This window comes from Hemibagrus wyckioides, linkage group LG23 (genome assembly GCF_019097595.1).
Source record: "Hemibagrus wyckioides isolate EC202008001 linkage group LG23, SWU_Hwy_1.0, whole genome shotgun sequence".
NCBI lineage: Eukaryota > Metazoa > Chordata > Actinopteri > Siluriformes > Bagridae > Hemibagrus > Hemibagrus wyckioides.
The window spans coordinates 1,768,936-1,787,065 of NC_080732.1; the positions used below are offsets into that span (position 1 = coordinate 1,768,936).

Genomic DNA, 18,130 nt, shown 5'->3' on the forward strand with positions numbered 1-18,130 from the left:
CTGTCTCGTTCTGTTCGAGTCAGAGAGGAAGTCGTGTGCGGAAACACAAGGGGTTAAATTTCTGCTAGACGGCTACCTCGGCATCCTGAATCCGTCTCCATCAAACACGTCGATTTACAGACTCTCCAAATGAACTTGATCTGAACACGTGATCACGTTAAGAGCTTCCTCCAGGAAGAGGAGGAGGAGGAAGGAGGAAGCATGTACATCACTCCACCTGATTAGACCTGAGCAGGGAAATGTAGCATCTCTCGCCGCTAATCGGCCTCGGACAGCGTCTCAGAAAGGGGTGGGGTCAGTGACCTGGTCTGTAAGGTCAAATTGGGGGAAAATATTCAAATAAATAAATGCAGCACAGATGCAGGAAGAGATCGCCGAGGGGGTTGCAGTGCATCTCTCTAGCCACATTAACGACCCCATCCAGTGCCTCCGCTCGAAACCCCACCCCCCCAAAACCCTCAACCCCCTCCCCCTCTCTTCACCTCCACGCCCCTTTAAAACCTTTATAAATAAACCAATTTAAAAAGCAGACTAATGGATTTTGCCGCAACGCAGTTCAGCGTCTGGGCTCGCCGCCGGCCGTCGCTTTATAACCTGCCTCTAAAAAAAGAACTTTTTATTAACATTCCTTTTCCTTTTTTTTCCCTCCAAACACGAGACGTTATGTATTCACGTAACGCACCAAGCTTTTCATTGCCTGCGGGGCTTATGCTGTCATTTCTGTATCACAAATGCAATTTAAAGTTTTTAAAAGAAGCAGAGAATACTAAAAATAAAACAGAAGATTTATTAATAAAGAGCAATTAGAGAAAAGTTTACAGTTTTATTGGGTTAAAATAAATCAAACATTTAAATCAGCAAGATTCCGTGCTTATAGATAAGGTCTGGGAAACGTCTGAGTGAGGAGGTGCCAAGTTTTAACGATTAACCATTAACGAATTTACTAGTTCTTTTTACTTTAGTTAGTTACTTTATCAGAAACCATCTTTTTATCATTTATCATTTTATCACTTTTCTTTTAGTGGTCAGTAAACAGACCAAAAAAAAATCTGTATTCTCAGAGCTGGGATCTGCAGTGCTGTAGATAGTCTCTGGTCTGCTGCTCTGGTCTGGGGGTGTCGTAGCTCAGTGGTTAAGGTGTTGGACCCCAGTTCGAATCCCAGGTCCATCAAGCTGCAGGGCCCCTGAGCAAAGGCTCTTAACCCTCAATGGCTCAGTTATATAAAATGATATAAACAAAAGACCTAGCAGAACTGATCTCTGGCATTTTGGTACACGCCCTTATCCCTGAGCGACTTACAGTTTATATGTCCTTCTGAGATTCTCGTTAAAGTCACGATCTCTCAGTAACGAGTGTTTAAATGTTTGTAGGAATTCATCACTGAGACCATAAGATGATGTTTCAGAAACGATACAAACAGATTCAAGGTCATAACAAGGTCACATGAATAGATGTTTAGTATTTTTTAATAAGAATTTAAATCTACATGCTAGCAACAAGACGGATGTAGCTTGTTTGAGGAGTCGCCCATCACCGTCCTGGGTTTAGCGCCTGGTTTTGTTGTGAAAGTTTCCCGGCTATGGAAATGTCTGACACCCAAACACACTGCGCTTGATAACTCCACACACTTTCTGTCCGTAGCCAGAAGCAGCCTAATTACCTGACGGAAATGGATCGGACTGCGGGGGGAAACACACAGTGTAGGCAAAAACAAAAACACACAGAGCCACCATCATCATCCAGACGTCTTGTCTTAATCTCATTTGAAACAGGCACACCCGAGGTGAGAAAGCGCACACGTGTGTAATGCAATTTGCACCGGGCCGTCTGGAGCAAGAGCCCCGGAGTTATTTTCATTTTCAACACGGAAAATAAACTAATGCGGCATAATCACACGGGTAATTGTCAGGCCGTGGCTGCCGAAGGCCTGCGGTTCGGCTACGCCATTTTGGAGCGCGGCGAAAAAACAAGACTCGGGGTGCCATCGTGCTCGGAGAGAGAGACCACACACACACACACACACACATCCCAAACCACATGTTCATTAACTCCAATTATGGGAGGATGCTGAAGAGGGAGGAGAAACGAGAAGCAAGTTTCTTTTTGGATCAAAAAAAAAAGCACCTGGTGCAACGAAAATTAGAATTTGTACTCGGGTTGGAGGAGTGGGGTCTCAAATTAATCCCCACACAGAGCTCAAACGAGTTAAAAGCAGATCAAAAGCCTGCTTAACCTCGGAAAAAAAAAACAGAAAGAAAGAAAGAAAGACAGCTTTTTGACAACAACAAATGATGATTCCTCATCATTGTTTCCAAGGAAGCGTGTTTTTTTTGTTTTTTTTTCCCCTCGCAGTGCTTCTGGCTCAGGCTCGGAGTCTTAAAAGCCTGCGGTTTTATTTTTAATGACTGTGCCATGGATGTTATGTGAGGCTAAGATGTGCGTTGCGTGCACGCATTAAAAAGGAAGTATTTTTAACTGTCACAGTGCAAATGACTAATACCGCTAACAAGCCCTGCCTTCCCTCATTAAAATGTATAATCCATGGTAGAAAGTTAAAAAAAATAAAAAATCATGTTGCAGCGCATTTTGCAGATGAGAGAGAACACAACGCTTTGACTCGCGCATCTACTAACATTCTCTCATTAACACTGAGAAACACAAACCCTCTTTCTCCAGAGAAGAGCTGTTTCAAAGAGTGGCCTTAGAGGTCTCCTTGTTTAGCCAACACACACACACACATACACACACACACACACACACATTTTCTTCTTTCTCTCTATGTTTTAAGTCGCCGCATTAGAACAAGCCCCTCGCTGGCATTTCAGATGCACGTCTTCACCGGTGGAGAGACGCACACGTGAACACAGGAGTCGAGTCGCTAAGTGGAGATGGAGTTCATCTACAGGATCAAATGGCATCCGGAACAATGACTTGTTTTTCCCGAGGAAGAAAAGCTCATTACGGAGGAGAGATGTCGCATCTGATTACTCCTGCTGGCGCGTCCCGAACGACATGCCACTGATTAGCGCACGTTTGTTTAAACATTTTCACTCAGAAGACACCAGAAACACTGACGAGTTTTCACGATCCGGTCCGATCCTTGTTCCCGTGCGTGTCCGTTTCCCGTCACACAAAGTTCCATTAGCCGTGGAAGTAGCAGGAGATCTTCTAATGACAAGAAGTGTTCTGATGACATCACTTCCTCCCAGGGGAAAGGTTTCTTTATCTTTAAGTCTTTACAAGACACCGTCCACACATCTGAGGAGCGTTGAAGCCGACGACTAAACAGAACTTCCAGGATTTTTCCCGTCGTACTTTGTGGCAACCTCGAGAGGATTTTTTCACAGGATCTTCTAGAACACTGCTAACTCCAGTCTGGTTAAAGATAATGTGAAGCTCCTTGAGTGTGTGAAGTGAAACAGAATCAGAATAACGCAGACCAGCAGCCGGCTCATCCCTCGCTTATTCACGAGAACCAACACTACTGGACAGTCGAGAGCATGGCCCTGAAGCTCCTCACTGCTCTCACACTCGCTCACACACACAAACACCTAAACAGGGTGAAAACACACCTTACTGACCGCTAGTTCATGAATTAAAAATGCTCTGGATTTCCAGGTAAAAACAAACAAAAAAACCCGTAACAGCTGGTTTTCATGAGTGCAACGTGTCGTTATAAACCGAGGACCACGTGATGAAACGCTCAGCGGAAAGTTCAAGAAGATTTCTCAGTGTTGTATAAGTTCTGTCCAGGTTTCAATTATTTACCTGTGTATTTAGTGCACATGAGGACTGACCAGGAGACGGTGATGAAACACCTCCACAGATTTCAGACACTGCAGCACTTCAGGAGCAGAAGATCTGATGTAGGAAGAGAGAGAAGGTTCTGGAGTACAGGAGTCACTTTAACGCTAGACTTGGTTTTATAATGGATTGTTTTTATTTTTAAATGCTACATACAATCAATCCAGCGATGTGTGTGTGTGTGTGTTTGCTAGCGATATACAGGAAAAGTCCTTATTGGTCTTTTTGCGGTCTCTTCCACGTGTTAGACCTCGCTGTGTGAAAGTTCTCGGTAGCTCCTCACTCTACTGTAAAGCAGATCTAGATCTCCTCTCACATGTTCCTCTGAGCTGCACCGAGAACCGTTCAGGAACCGTCTCAATCCGGTCAAGCTCCAGGTCTGAGGGATGGAGGGATGGAAGAGAAAGGAGAGGAACCGAGCTCTGGTTGATCCTCAATCCCAGCAGCTGCTCCAGATGTGAGCGCCTTTTCTGCTCGTTCTCCAGTAGCTTCTTGTTTCTCTTGTTCTCCTCGCTCATGCTGCTCAACTGAATAAACACACACACACACACAGACAAACACACACAAACATTTCTGTTAACAGTCTGCCATGCAAGTAAACCACTTCTGGCTTGTTGCATGAGTTACATGTGTAATTATCAAGGACAAGAATTCCAACACGTTTCCATTTACCGAGGGAAAAAACACCAGGCTACTCCAGACTTATTTATATAATAGATCTCCACTGAGAATTATTTCAATTTTGCACATTTATACACTTTCTTCAGAGGTTCTTGCATCTCCTTATGAATTCTTTCATCAGAAATATTCGAGTATAAAGCTCTATATCTGTCTCGTTGTTCCTTTAAGACATGTGACTACTCCGTCTCTTCAGACTAACTGTGTGGTTACGATGCCAGAGATCCTTCGGAAAATATTTTCCAGTGTCGGAAAGATGGATAAAATACGTTGGTAAGGTTTTCTCTTATGTTTGTTCCATCCTAAGACTTTTATTGTTTCAGTGTAATTGCTGTAATTTTTCAATTACTTAATTTTTCTCAGTTAGAATTCTTCAGATGGTGCAACACACACACACACACACAAACACTAGACACACTAGACACATTGGTTAGAATGTTGATGGCTCAACATTAAATTGGAAGATTCTGGTGAAACGTAAATAAAGAAATGAAAGGGGCCGAGGACAAAGCCCTGAGGTACACCCTGTGTAAAAGAGCCGTGTTGATGGCTGATTTGTTCTCACTGTTTGTTTACAGTTTTATTAATCATTTCAGCGTTCCAGGGTTCAATCCTCCTCTCCTCCATGCTCTAACTCATGTTCTATGTCGGAATTTCTCCAGACTCTCCAAAACACACCTGTAGGTTCACTACAGGTGACTAAATTGCCCTGAGGTGCTTTATGATGGATTGATGCCCCATCTAGGGTGTAGTCCTGCCCCACCAGGCTGGTGTGTTCCCTTCATCTATCTGATCCCTAATGGTTCTGGATGAACGGGAAGAAATGAAAATTCTGGTTGCATTTCTGACTGAAATGCAACCAAAGCTCACATGGAAATTTTTCCGCTCAGGTTCAGCTGTTGGTCATTGATTTGTTGTGGATTGTTCTGTATCTGGATCTACAGTATGATGTAGAGACCATGAGCAGGTAGATGATGGATGATGTTTATTGCCTAATTGAGAAAGCAGTCGTTCTCAGACATGTTGTGAGTCAGGAAGAGCAAACGATCTCAGAATGCTGCTTGATTGTGATCCAGAAAGCTGTGGAGCACATGTTTTTCACTAGGCCTGTAACAGATGTACTCGCTGTTGACTCTCTTCAGCCTCGGTTCCTACACACGGAAACATGTGAGTATGCGTCAGAGTTGTTCAGTAGCAGCGCTAACGGTTCTTCATGTCCTTGTTGCTCTGTGTCTTGCTGCCTCCACACCGCCTCACGATTCCATACCACGCTCTTCACACATGGTCCGGTCTGGGATTTTGGGAAAGCTGCCTCGCACATGTTCGAGGTAGAACCTTCTTCTGCGGTCCGTGGAAGCGAACAACGTTTGGCAGGAATTCACCTAATGTCTAAGCTGTATTTCTCAAATTCTCTCGTTTGCCCTCAGTCGCTTAATGAATTCCTTACCTTCATTGCAGCGTGCTGGAGAAACATCCAGTTTATATACATTTCACTGTCAGCTGGAAGGAGAGAACTAGCCTCGCATTAGTAAATTGTTTGACTCTGTTCTCTGGTGCGCCGTTCTAATCCCTTGCATCATTATAACACGTTTAAATAAAAATGGAAAGAAAAGTTCCTAGCTCTTTTTATGAAACCTGCGACAAGGACTCGGAGGCGCATTTGCATTTCCAAAGCGGAGCCACGACTGACCGACGGCTTCCGTATCTTTAAAGCCTTTGCGCTGGCAGCGTCTTCTTTCTGATTGTTCCTCTACACTGTTCCCTCCTGAGCTCCATGCTTTGAAAACCGCGGCTCGGCGCCAGTTCTCCGGCGCTTTTGCGAGCGATCGGACCCTTTCGCTTAATTGCCTATTCAGACCTATATGCTGAGGTAAAGAGCGGCTTTAAACGCAGACGGCTCGCTGTACGCCACTTTGTTCGTTAAACAGCGCTGGACGTCGGAGAAAAACCTTTTTTTCTTCCTTCAACAAATGATTTTTTTAACAGCAGTATGTCAAGCTTTTTTTATTTTTTTAAAGACAGTATAATGTACATTAGCATTTCACCTGCAGCAGTTCATTACAGTGATGTGATGTTCATACAGACTCCACTCTCAAACCGACACCTTCTTTTTGTCACTAGACCTGCTTTTATTTCTTGTTTCAAATCTGCAGTCCTGAAGCATCTTTCGGTGACTTATTTGTCCTCATAAAACTTCCGGGTCCGAAAATACGTCGCTCCGTCTCTGTAGGAACCAAGAAGACTAAACTAAATGATAAGCTTCCAACATTTGTCCATTAAACGGCATCTATTTTAATTGTTTTCGGATCGTTTAGCCATGCCGCAAAAGTCTGCTTCCAAATTTGTTGCAACAATTTGCAGAAGAATCATCTGGTGTCCATAACCATAACTGCTGAAGCTACCAGCTCACTAATCAAGTACGTCTATTAAAACATATATAAAAGTGGATTAATTCTCATCTCTGGTGCTATTTACATAAAAAAAAGCCTCTGTACAATTTTCTCAGTCTCACCATTAACAAGGCCACGGTATTACACCTACTTCAAATATTTGCAATTTACTTGAGCCCACTGGCCATCAGAGATCCTCGGCGTCCTTACAAGACGTCTGGTCTCGTCCGATTTCTAATTAACTTTGCATTCTGGAAGACACTCTAATGTTCGTCAGCTTAAGAGGATCACGGCCATCATTTAATTATGAAGAGGCTAATGACGTTCTCAAATATTAACCCGGCTCTTTAAAAAGCCTCCGACTAACTAATCACGCCGAGTCCGATTTTCCCGTCAGCACGAACGAGCAAGACGGGTGTGCCGAGAGTGGAATGCGTTTCCTCTTAATCTCAAAGAGGAGGGGATTAAAAAAAAGGCTAAAAAATATTCACTGTCAGGATATTTATCTGAGGAAATAATAAAGCAGAAATCTCGAACAGACTCGCTGTTCAATTAGCAAGCCGAGCTTTAATGAGATACGTGTCTCTTTTTTAAAAAATAGCTTAAAAAGTCAGCGTTTATCGAGCGCATACTCGTCATAGCTCGAGTTTTCAAATTGAATTCTATCCGTAATGAAATGTGGCACGTACAAGGACAAAAAAATCCCGATCAATGGATCACAGCAAAGCAAATGGCATCGTATTGTTCAATTGAGTTCGCTCGTGAATTATAGACTTTTATGAGCGGTGAGTGAAGAAATTAGAAATCAAATCCTGTCTGACTTTATTCCAGTCCAGCAATCTATGCAGATTAGACAGGGGCAATTTAGCTTCCGCTGCCACGCTCATTTCCTCACCATTACACCAAAATCAACTACGACATTCCATTATTATTTAGTCTGAGAAGAACTGTGTGGGGAAGTTGCTGAAAATGATCCTGAAATATTTTCCTTTCTTTCCTTATTTTTTCTCTACAAGACTTTACTGTCATTATGTCAATAATCTGAGTATAAATCGATATCAGTAAGGATTTGTGCTCTGTAGGTGTGGGCTAATTATCACCATAACGAGGATGTTTTCCGTCCTCACGTCTCTGAGCTTTACTCATCAGCTATAATCCATGCTTTCATTCAACCACGCCCCCTTCACAGATTCATCCAATCCGCTTGTATGGAGCTCTCATCAGCCAATCATCAGAATTTGGATTGGAAATGAAGTTTAGAGTTTAATACCACGGCGATGTTGAATTCTGGGAAGCTGATTAATTTTCTCTAACATCAGCTCTTACACGGACGTCTAAGTCAGAAGATGGAGGTCTGAGGTCTGGTTTGTATTTGACCCGTGACTTCACATGAGCATGGTGAGCATCAGCAACACAAGTGACTGTTCTCTTCACTCGCCTGTGCACTTTATATACATCCAGGAGGATTAAAAACTCATCTGCTGTCGTCGTGATGGTCATCACGAGTCCTGAGCTTTAAAGTAAACTCCAGTTCAGAAGTATTTATCCATTCAGAAGATGTAGATCTACCTTTCTGCAAGTATGGAAGGAACGTGAGAGGATTTTAAAATGTAAAACACTATAAAATATTGAAGGATATGATTTGAGAAACAACCTTAACTTGTTTAAACGACGACCGAAGGAAATAAATTCTGCAGCCATCTTAGATAGGTGTCACTAAAAAGGCTTAATAATAATCAGATTAAAAAACAATCCTGATATGGTGACATTTTCTGAAAGGAGGAGTTTATGGAAGGAGTCTCCAGTTTTAGAGTTTTACAACAAGGGAAGGTTTTTTACGATATAGACGTTGTCTCCCTTCATGACCTCACCCCATGCTGTCATCATTTTCAGGGGTCATCCAGAATAAATACATTTATTCACGACAGCACATGGGTTCTAACGTGAGGAAGTGACGTCTATTGATGGCAGAGAACCTTGATCTCATTGAAACCTGAATTATTTAAAGTTTTACATTCCTGAAATGTGTTTCCTAAGTTTTGTTCTCTTTTTAAATCCCTCTACAAACGAGACAAGGCCGAGTGCGAGTACAATCACTCGCTATTTTATTCACTCGTTAAAGCAGATGAAAAAATGAGCTTCAGTAAGTGATTCAGGAAGTCTGGTGTTGTACCTGTTGATTCAGCAACGTGACTGTCTGCAGGTTGGACCACAGTCTGGACCGGATGTCGTCTATCTCGCTCAGGTTATCGTCCATTCGGTTCTTGCACTCCTTCCTACACATAAAAGACAGAAGGATGAGAAACAGCGCTCGCGTTAATGATGGCTTTCAAACAGCCGAGCAGCGATTCATCGTCTCCTGAAAGGGAAGCTTTCAAAGAGGAACTATATCATGACCTTGTTTGTGGAGGGAACAAAAAATAATAAAAAAAGATTTAAATTGACATTTTCTTCTTTTTCTTAATTCAAAGGGCAGGGAAAGTTATTAAGAAATGTCGGACGAGGTAAAACTGCTAGACCCACGGAAGGCATTAACATAGCCATGGACATGAATACAGACGAACATAACAAGCAGAAGAACAAGAATTCACCATCTATTAAAGAGCTTTTTCTGCGTTTTATGACGGCCGGCTTCTCAAAAGATCTCTTTAAAAGGAAATGGTCATCTAATTAACGATCTGTAGCGTAGCACACATCACGTCACGCAGACTTCTCTTCCACTTCTCTGGAAAACAGCCCATTTTCTGCACAGATGAACTCGTCCAGTCCAGTAAAAAAAAAAAAGGCGGATTCTCGGGCAACTTTTCTAAACGCTGCTTTATGAGCGACATCAGCGCCAGACTTTATCGCTTATTAAACTATTTCTCAGGCTAATTTGCCTGTAAAGAAAAACCCAAGACTTTTATGAAGTTTATATAAAAAGCAATGGATAGGAAGAGGTCCATCATGCTTCAGTTGCAGATTCATCTTTAATGAATTCCACACACACACACACACACACACACACAAACTTTTCCACCCTATTAGTGATGAAGTCTTACAAAAAGAAAGAGAAGAGAAAGGGAAAAAAAAAAAATCAAGATGTTACGTGGCCATTATGAAGATTTACATATAAAAGATCCTGTCTGACAAGTCATAACAGATCCATTGTGGAATAATAAGACTTGTTCGCTAATTTTTATCCCACTGCTACTTATCAGGCAATATTAAAGACCGGGGGCCAGCCAAAAAAAAAAAAATTAAAAAGATCAACAAAAGCTTTTCTTAATAAAGAGCGTTAGAGTGGACTCGACTGGGCCAGGCCTGTATAACCCCGTAATCCACAGCACACTGTAATGAGCTCTTCTTCCCCAGCATGCAAATCGTACAAGAGCTCAGAAATGAAAAGGGAAGAAGACAAGGGAGGTATATGGTGAAGATCGGAGCGGTGTAGAGCGGAGCAGTGAAGATTGGATCGCTGAAGATTTGAGCGGTAAAGATCGGAGCAGTGAAGATCAGAAAGGTGAAGTATGGAGCGGTGAAGATTGGATCGCTGAAGATCGGCGCTGTGAAGATTGGACAGTTGAAGATTTGAGCGCTGAAGTTCGGAGTGGTGAAGTTTGGAGCGGTGAAGATCTGAGAGGTGAAGATCTGAGCAGTAAACTATGGCGCGGTGAAGATCGGAGCAGTGAAGATTGGAGCAGTAAAGTATGTAGCAGTGAAGGTCAGAGCGGTGAAGATCAGAGTGGTGAAGATTTGAGTGCTGAAGATCGGAGCGTCGAAGTGCGGAGCGCTGAAGATCGGAGTGGTGAAGATCTCGGCTGTGACTTCTCATCGACCACATGTTAAATATCTGCAGGGATTCTGCAAGACACTACCATAAAATATGAAGTCGGCATAAACGGCATAACACCTTCTCCTGATTCGTCCAGACATTCGGAACGATTGTCTCGGACACTGAGAACCGAGAGTCCGGCTTCGCTTGTCGAGGGATAATAAAGTAGCCTCTTAATTTCTGAGAGTAAATACACAACAGAGAGAGAGAAAAATATAATAAGCAGAAAATAAATTCTGGCCATGACGATATGTTCAGAATGTGTTTAATGCCACAGAATTGACTTGAGTACTGAATCACTCGAGTTACTCTACTTGGATTTTTTCTTTAATGTAAAATAGCGAGTGATTGTACTCGCACTCAGCCTTGTCTCATTTGTAGAGGGATTTAAAAAGAGAACAAAACTAAAGAAACACATTTCAGGAATGTAAAACTTTAAATAATTCAGGTTTAAACGAGATCAAGGTTCTCTGCCATCAATAGACGTCACTTCCTCACGTTAGAACCCATGTGCTGTCGTGAATAAATGTATTTATTCTGGATGACCCCTGAAAATGATGGGGTGAGGTCATGAGGTGGGACAACGTCTATATCGTAAAAAACCTTCTCTTGTTGTAAAACTCTAAAACTCCTTCTGTAAATTTCTCCTGACAGAAAACGTCACCATATCAGGATTGTTTTTTAATCTAATTATTATTAAGCCTTTTTAGTGACACCTATCTAAGACGGCTGGTGCATTTATTTTTCCGTCATTTTAAACGTTACAGGTTGTGTCTTAAATCACATCCTTCAATATTTTATAGTGTTTTACATTTTAAAAAATCCTCTCATGTTCCTTCCACACCTGCAGAAAGGTAGATCTACATCTTCTAGATGAATAAATACTTCTGAATTTGAGGTTTCTTTAGCTCAGGACTCATGATGACCATCACGACGACAGCAGATGAGTTTTTAATCCTCCTGGATGTATATAAAGTGCACAGGCGAGTGAAGAGAACAGTCACTTGCATTGCTGATGCTCACCATGCTCATGTGAAGTCACGGGTCAAATACAAACCAGACCTCAGACCTCCATCTTCTGACTTAGACGTCCGAGTAAGAGCTGATGTTATGTTAGAGAAGATTTCTATACAGTTCCTCCAGGAATTTTTTATGATCTTGAACTCCACCTTGAACTATTTGGAGGAAATGGCGATTTTCAAGCAGATTTTCTGCAGATTCTTTTTATGTTAATTCATCATTTTATCCATAAAAATCCATGAATCCAAGATATATATAATGTCTCAGAGTAAGATTCTTCAGTATAATGTGCTGTGCCACAAAGCAGAAATGGTTCAGGAATGGTTTGATGACCACAACAACCAGTTTGAGGTGTTGACTCCGCCTCCAAATTCCCCAGATCTCAATCCAATCCAGCATCTGTGGGATGTGCCGGACAAACAAGTCCGATGTTAAAGGATCTGCTGCTAATATCTTGGTGCCAGATCCCACAGCACACCTTCAGGGATCTAGTGGAGTCCATCATGCCTCGACAGGTCAGGGCTTTTTTGGCAGCAAAAGGGGGACCAACATTATTATATATTAGGCCGGTGGTCATAATGTTATGGCTGATCGGTGTAGATATTAACTAATGTTGTACACTACAGTATAGATTTGTACAGAATAGTATAGATAAATCATTGATCAAAAACTTTTAATTTCAAAAATTAGCTTTAAACGAGGAGCAGAAAGACATCACAGCAGTGAGGTTCTCTCTCTCTACAGTTCAACAGGTTCTTAGGTGGGACGGAATTACGGATTTATTTTTCAAGACTCCAGGGTAAATATTTGGAGCGGCGCAGATCGGTTTTCCCGAGCGAGCTGCAGAAACATTCCTGTTTCTCGGTCTTCGGTTTCCAATCAGCAGCCCTGTAATTCTGCTAATTAGCCTGGGATTTGTTGACAGCTTGACTGGATTACAGGGCAGTCGGCGCTTTCTGGTGTCTGTGCCGCCATGGCTGAGTGTTTACAGTAACCCACAGCCGTAATCGCTCGCCATTTTCTAATTAAGAGCAGATAATTGTGGCTTGATTTAACGAGCGTGTGGTGAGTGCTGACGAAGTGTTGGAGAGAAAGCAGCTGGAGAGAGAGAGAGAGATGGATGAACAGGACTGTAAAGTAAAGGACAAGCTGTGAAGTTTTCCTTTATGTGATTTAACACATTCTGATTGGTCAGGAGATCACAGGTTTATATTAATGCACTCGTTCTAATGCTTTACCATTACTATAGCAACAGTTCACTCACAGGGACCCGTGGGCACATAAAGGCATTAAAATAAAATAAAAATCTTGATTCGGTGAAGTTTTCTGTAAGAAGACATTATTTAACACGTACGGAAGGAGTCTCCAGTGTCAGAGGTAAAGCTGAAAAGTTTTATTCTCTGTGGTTTCTTGTTAAAATGACAAGCTGGAATATTAAACAAAATATTTTTTTCTAAATCAGGAAATGTTTTTAAAGCTTTAAATAAAAATAAAAAAAAAACATTAAAGAAAAAAAAATGAGTCCTGTATATCCTGCCAAATATGTGCTATTTTTTACTTAAAATAAATATAAATATGTATTTAAATTTTTATTTTTTTTCTTTATTTAATTACAAAAAATGATTTAAAATAAATTTTAAAAATGTATAGAAAATAAATGAGAAGACCACAGGACCTGTGTGGTTTTGGTTGACTTATTTTCATTATTTTATTTATTTATTTTATTATATAATTTTTGAGATATTATAATGTTGAGTTAGGGTCTGATCTGAAGGGAAGAGTGCAGTGACAGCACACAAGCAGCTCTTCACACACTCCAATAAATGTGCCAAGCTAAGTTTAGCAGCTCATTCAGCTTCCACTCAAATATAGCAGCTTTCGTCTGCACGGAGTTAAATAATAAATGACCAGCTGAATGTCCAGAACTTCAGCCTTCTTTACAGATCCATCTTAGAAGACACAGATTAAGACTTTCTTGCCTCTTGGATTGAGAGTTAAAATAAATCGCACAATAGACGAGTTACAAACTGATAAACTTCCCTAAATATGAAGCATCTAAGAAAAAGACATAATTCTAATAAACAAAATGACCATGAATTCAGAAGCGAGCGATTTCCTCCTGTGCGTCTCAGATTAGAGGATTACGATCGCTTCTGTTTAAACCTCACTGACGGATATTTATTAATAATGTTTTGTCAATGATTAAAGCTGACAGAAGGAGAGATTCATCACGCTGACAGATCCTTAATGCTGCCATTAAAATATCCACATCTGAAAACTGACCAAATAAAACACACCTAAGGTTGTTTATCTGCTTCTGTCCTGGTTTTTGTTCTTTTATTCTCCTTAATGAAGCTAATAAAGTGCTCGTTACTGATGAACGTCAGCTTTAGACGTCATAAGAACGTATTTTTCCCCCACGAGGCGAACAAACAGCAGATAAACCAATCGAAATACGAATGTGGAATGATTGACACTTCTCTGGAAGCCCCGCCCCCTACTTCCATTTTCTCACCTGGAGGCCCTGACCTACAAGTTACCTTTTGTTTCATTAAAAGTCATTAAAGAAAGATCTCATTATTACACCTTTGTAACTCATTAATAGATGTGTTAATAAGTCATAATAATAACGTGTTACTACCTTGTTAGTTTGAGATATTTCCTACTAACTCCTTATTACCACTTTATAACCAACTAGTTATTACACCTTTATAGCACATAACTCAAATCATCACATTATTCATCATAATGACAGGTTATTAAGCATTAATAATGTTATAACGTCATTAAATAACCATCAAATGGCATAAAATTCAGTTTCTACTTCAGACGAGTAATTTGCAAAAACTAATCAACACCTTCTGACCAATCAGAGAGCAGAATTCAAAACTCATTAAAGTGATGGTGAACTCAGTTTAACTTCTATAGAAGACGGAGACAGTGAGTGTCTTCTTCACTGCTATATCGCTCACACACACACACACACACACACTCCGGTGTACTCGCTCCACCTCCAGACGACCTCCTAGCTGATTAACAAGCTCTTGCTGATTAGCGGCGTGACCGCGGACGGCCCGAGTGGAGGAGAGAGAGGGCGAGAGAGGAGGCGATGGCTAGCTCTCAGTGTATAAACAGTGATGAAGTGCAATACGAGACTCGCCAATCCTTTCAGCCAATCAGAGCAGGAGACGAGCGGTCCGTCAGAACACGCTCTTTAACACACTCACGCCGGGCGCGGCTTCTCACGCACAAGTGTATAATCATACCTCTGACGCATGAGAGGAACCGATTGTGTAGATTTCACACTTCACCTTCGCTGAAAAAATCTCACAAAATCGGTCAGTGATTAAAGCAGAAAGAGTCGGGATACACAGCTGGATTATTTGATGTTTTTAAATGGCGTCTGGAACTTTAAATAATCTAAAATAAACCTCAGGTCACTTGTCCTGTGACATCATGTCTACAGGGTCCATAAATTAAAAAACTTAAAATCCACAAATCCTAACTGTGTCTGAAATCACATACATGTGCACTATTCTATGTGTGGAATGTTGGAAAGGGGGCGGAGCTAACACGGACGAGTCTTAGGTTTTTTTTTAATTAGCCCACGCTGTGTGTGTTATTTTTCAACGTTGTGTAAGTGTGTAGTGTTAGTGTGTGGTGTTAGTGTGCAAGTGTTAGTGTGTGGTGTTAGTGTGTAAGTGTGTAGTGTAAGTGTGTAGTGTTAGTGTCTGGTGTTAGTGTGTAAGTGTTAGTGTGTAAGTGTGTGGTGTTAGTGTCTGGTGTTAGTGTGTAAGTGTTAGTGTGTAAGTGTGTGGTGTTAGTGTGTAAGTGTTAGTGTGTAAGTGTGTAGTGTAAGTGTGTGGTGTTAGTGTGTAAGTGTGTAGTGTAAGTGTGTAGTGTTAGTGTGTAGTGTTAGTGTGTGGTGTTAGTGTGTAAGTGTGTGGTGTTAGTGTGTAAGTGTGTAGTGTAAGTGTGTAGTGTTAGTGTGTGGTGTTAGTGTGTAAGTGTGTGGTGTTAGTGTGTAAGTGTGTAGTGTAAGTGTGTGGTGTTAGTGTGTAAGTGTTAGTGTGTAAGTGTGTGGTGTTAGTGTGTAAGTGTTAGTGTGTAAGTGTGTGGTGTTAGTGTGTAAGTGTTAGTGTGTAAGTGTGTAGTGTAAGTGTGTAGTGTTAGTGTGTAGTGTTAGTGTGTGGTGTTAGTGTGTAAGTGTGTGGTGTTAGTGTGTAAGTGTGTAGTGTAAGTGTGTAGTGTTAGTGTGTAGTGTTAGTGTGTGGTGTTAGTGTGTAAGTGTGTGGTGTTAGTGTGTAAGTGTGTAGTGTAAGTGTGTAGTGTTAGTGTGTAGTGTTAGTGTGTGGTGTTAGTGTGTAAGTGTGTGGTGTTAGTGTGTAAGTGTGTAGTGTTAGTGTGTAAGTGTTAGTGTGTAAGTGTGTAGTATAAGTGTGTGGGGTTAGTGTGTAGTGTAAGTGTGTGCTGTTAGTGTGTAGTGTTAATGTGGTGTTAGTGTGTGGTGTAAGTGTGTGGTGTTAGTGTGTAGTGTAAGTGTGTGGGGTTAGTGTGTAGTGTTAGTGCATGGTGTTAGTGCGTAGTGTTTGTGTGTGGTGTAAGTGTGTGGGGTTAGTGTGTAGTGTTAGTGTGTGGGGTTAGTGTGTGGTGTTAGTGCATAGTGTTTGTGTGTGGTGTTGGTGTGTGGTGTAAGTGTGTAGTGTTAGTGTGTAGTGTTAGTGCTTAGTGTTAGTGCGTAGTGTTAGTGTGTGGGGTTAGTGTGTGGTGTAAGTGTGTAGTGTTTGTGTGTGGTGTAAGTGTGTGGTGTTAGTGTGTAGTGTAAGTGTGTGGGGTTAGTGTGTAGTGTTAGTGCATGGTGTTAGTGCGTAGTGTTTGTGTGTGGTGTAAGTGTGTGGGGTTAGTGTGTAGTGTTAGTGTGTGGTGTTAGTGCGTAGTGTTAGTGTGTGGGGTTAGTGTGTGGTGTTAGTGTGTGGTGTTAGTGCATAGTGTTTGTGTGTGGTGTTGGTGTGTGGTATAAGTGTGTAGTGTCAGTGTGTGGTGTTAGTGCGTAGTGTTAGTGCGTAGTGTTAGTGTGTGGGGTTAGTGTGTGGTGTTAGTGCGTGGTGTTAGTGCGTAGTGTTAGTGTGTGGGGTTAGTGTGTGGTGTTAGTGTGTGGTGTTAGTGCGTGGTGTTGGTGTGTGGTGTAAGTGTGTGGTGTTAGTGTTAGTGTGTAGTGTTAGTGTGTAGTGTTAGTGTGTGGTGTTAGTGTGTGGTGTTAGTGTGTAGTGTTAGTGTGTGGTGTAAGTGTGTGGTGTAAGTGTGTGGTGTTAGTGTGTGGTGTTAGTGTGTGGTGTTAGTGTGTATTGTTAGTGTGTAGTGTTAGTGTGTGGTGTTAGTGTGTAGTGTTAGTGTGTAGTGTTAGTGTGTGGTGTTAGTGTGTAGTGTAAGTGTGTGGTGTTAGTGTGTAGTGTTAGTGTGTGGTGTTAGTGTGTGGTGTTAGTGTGTAGTGTTAGTGTGTGGTGTTAGCGTGTGGTGTTAGTGTGGAGTGTGTGGTGTTAGTGTGTGGTGTTAGTGTCTAGTGTTAGTGTGTGCGGATAGTACGTGGTGTTGATGTGTGGTGTAATTGTGTGGTGTTACTGTCAGTGTATAGTGTTAGTGTGTGGAGATAGTGTGTGGTGTTAGTGTGTAGTGTAGTGTGTAGTGTTAGTGTGTGGTGTTAGTGTGTGGTGTTAGTGGGTGGGGTTAGTGTGTGGTGTTAGTGTGTAGTGTTAGTGTGTGGTGTTAGTGTGTGGTGTTAGTGTGTAGTGTGTGGTGTTAGTGTGTTAGTGTTAGTGTGTAGTGTTAGTGTTAGTGTTAGTGTGTAGTGTTAGTGTGTAGTGTTAGTGTGTAGTGTTAGTGTGTAGTGTTAGTGTGTGGTGTTAGTGTTAGTGTGTAGTGTTAGTGTTAGTGTGTAGTGTTAGTGTGTAGTGTTAGTGTGTAGTGTAAGTGTGTGGTGTTAGTGTTAGTGTGTAGTGTTAGTGTGTAGTGTTAGTGTTAGTGTTAGTGTGTGGTGTTAGTGTTAGTGTGTAGTGTTAGTGTGTAGTGTTAGTGTGTAGTGTTAGTGTGTGGTGTTAGTGTGTAGTGTTAGTGTGTGGTGTTAGTGTGTGGTGTTAGTGTGTAGTGTTAGTGTGTGGTGTTAGTGTGTGGTGTTAGTGTGTAGTGTGTGGTGTTAGTGTGTGGTGTTAGTGTGTAGTGTTAGTGTGTGGTGTTAGTGTGTGGTGTTAGTGTGTAGTGTAAGTGTGTGGTGTTAGTGTGTAGTGTTAGTGTGTGGTGTTAGTGTGTGGTGTTAGTGTGTAGTGTAGTGTGTGGTGTTAGTGTGTAGTGTTAGTGTGTGGTGTTAGTGTGTGGGGTTAGTGTGTGGTGTAAGTGTGTGGTGTAAGTGTGTGGTGTTAGTGTGTGGTG

General features: G+C 41.6%; 1 protein-coding gene across 3 annotated transcripts in view; it reads right to left on the reverse strand.

The window, feature by feature from the left end:
- Positions 1 to 580: 580 nt before the first annotated feature.
- The window catches only part of LOC131344345 (trichohyalin-like), a 128,710-nt gene continuing 111,160 nt past the window's right edge, over positions 581 to 18,130 (reverse strand). For all 3 annotated transcript variants that reach the window (XM_058376578.1, XM_058376576.1, XM_058376577.1), the window contains 2 exons: positions 9,047 to 9,149; positions 581 to 4,332 (listed from right to left, as the gene is read on the reverse strand). In XM_058376578.1, coding sequence (XP_058232561.1) covers positions 4,090 to 4,332; positions 9,047 to 9,149 — 346 coding nt within the window. In that variant the 3' untranslated portion in view covers positions 581 to 4,089. The remainder of the gene's footprint in view (positions 4,333 to 9,046; positions 9,150 to 18,130) is intronic.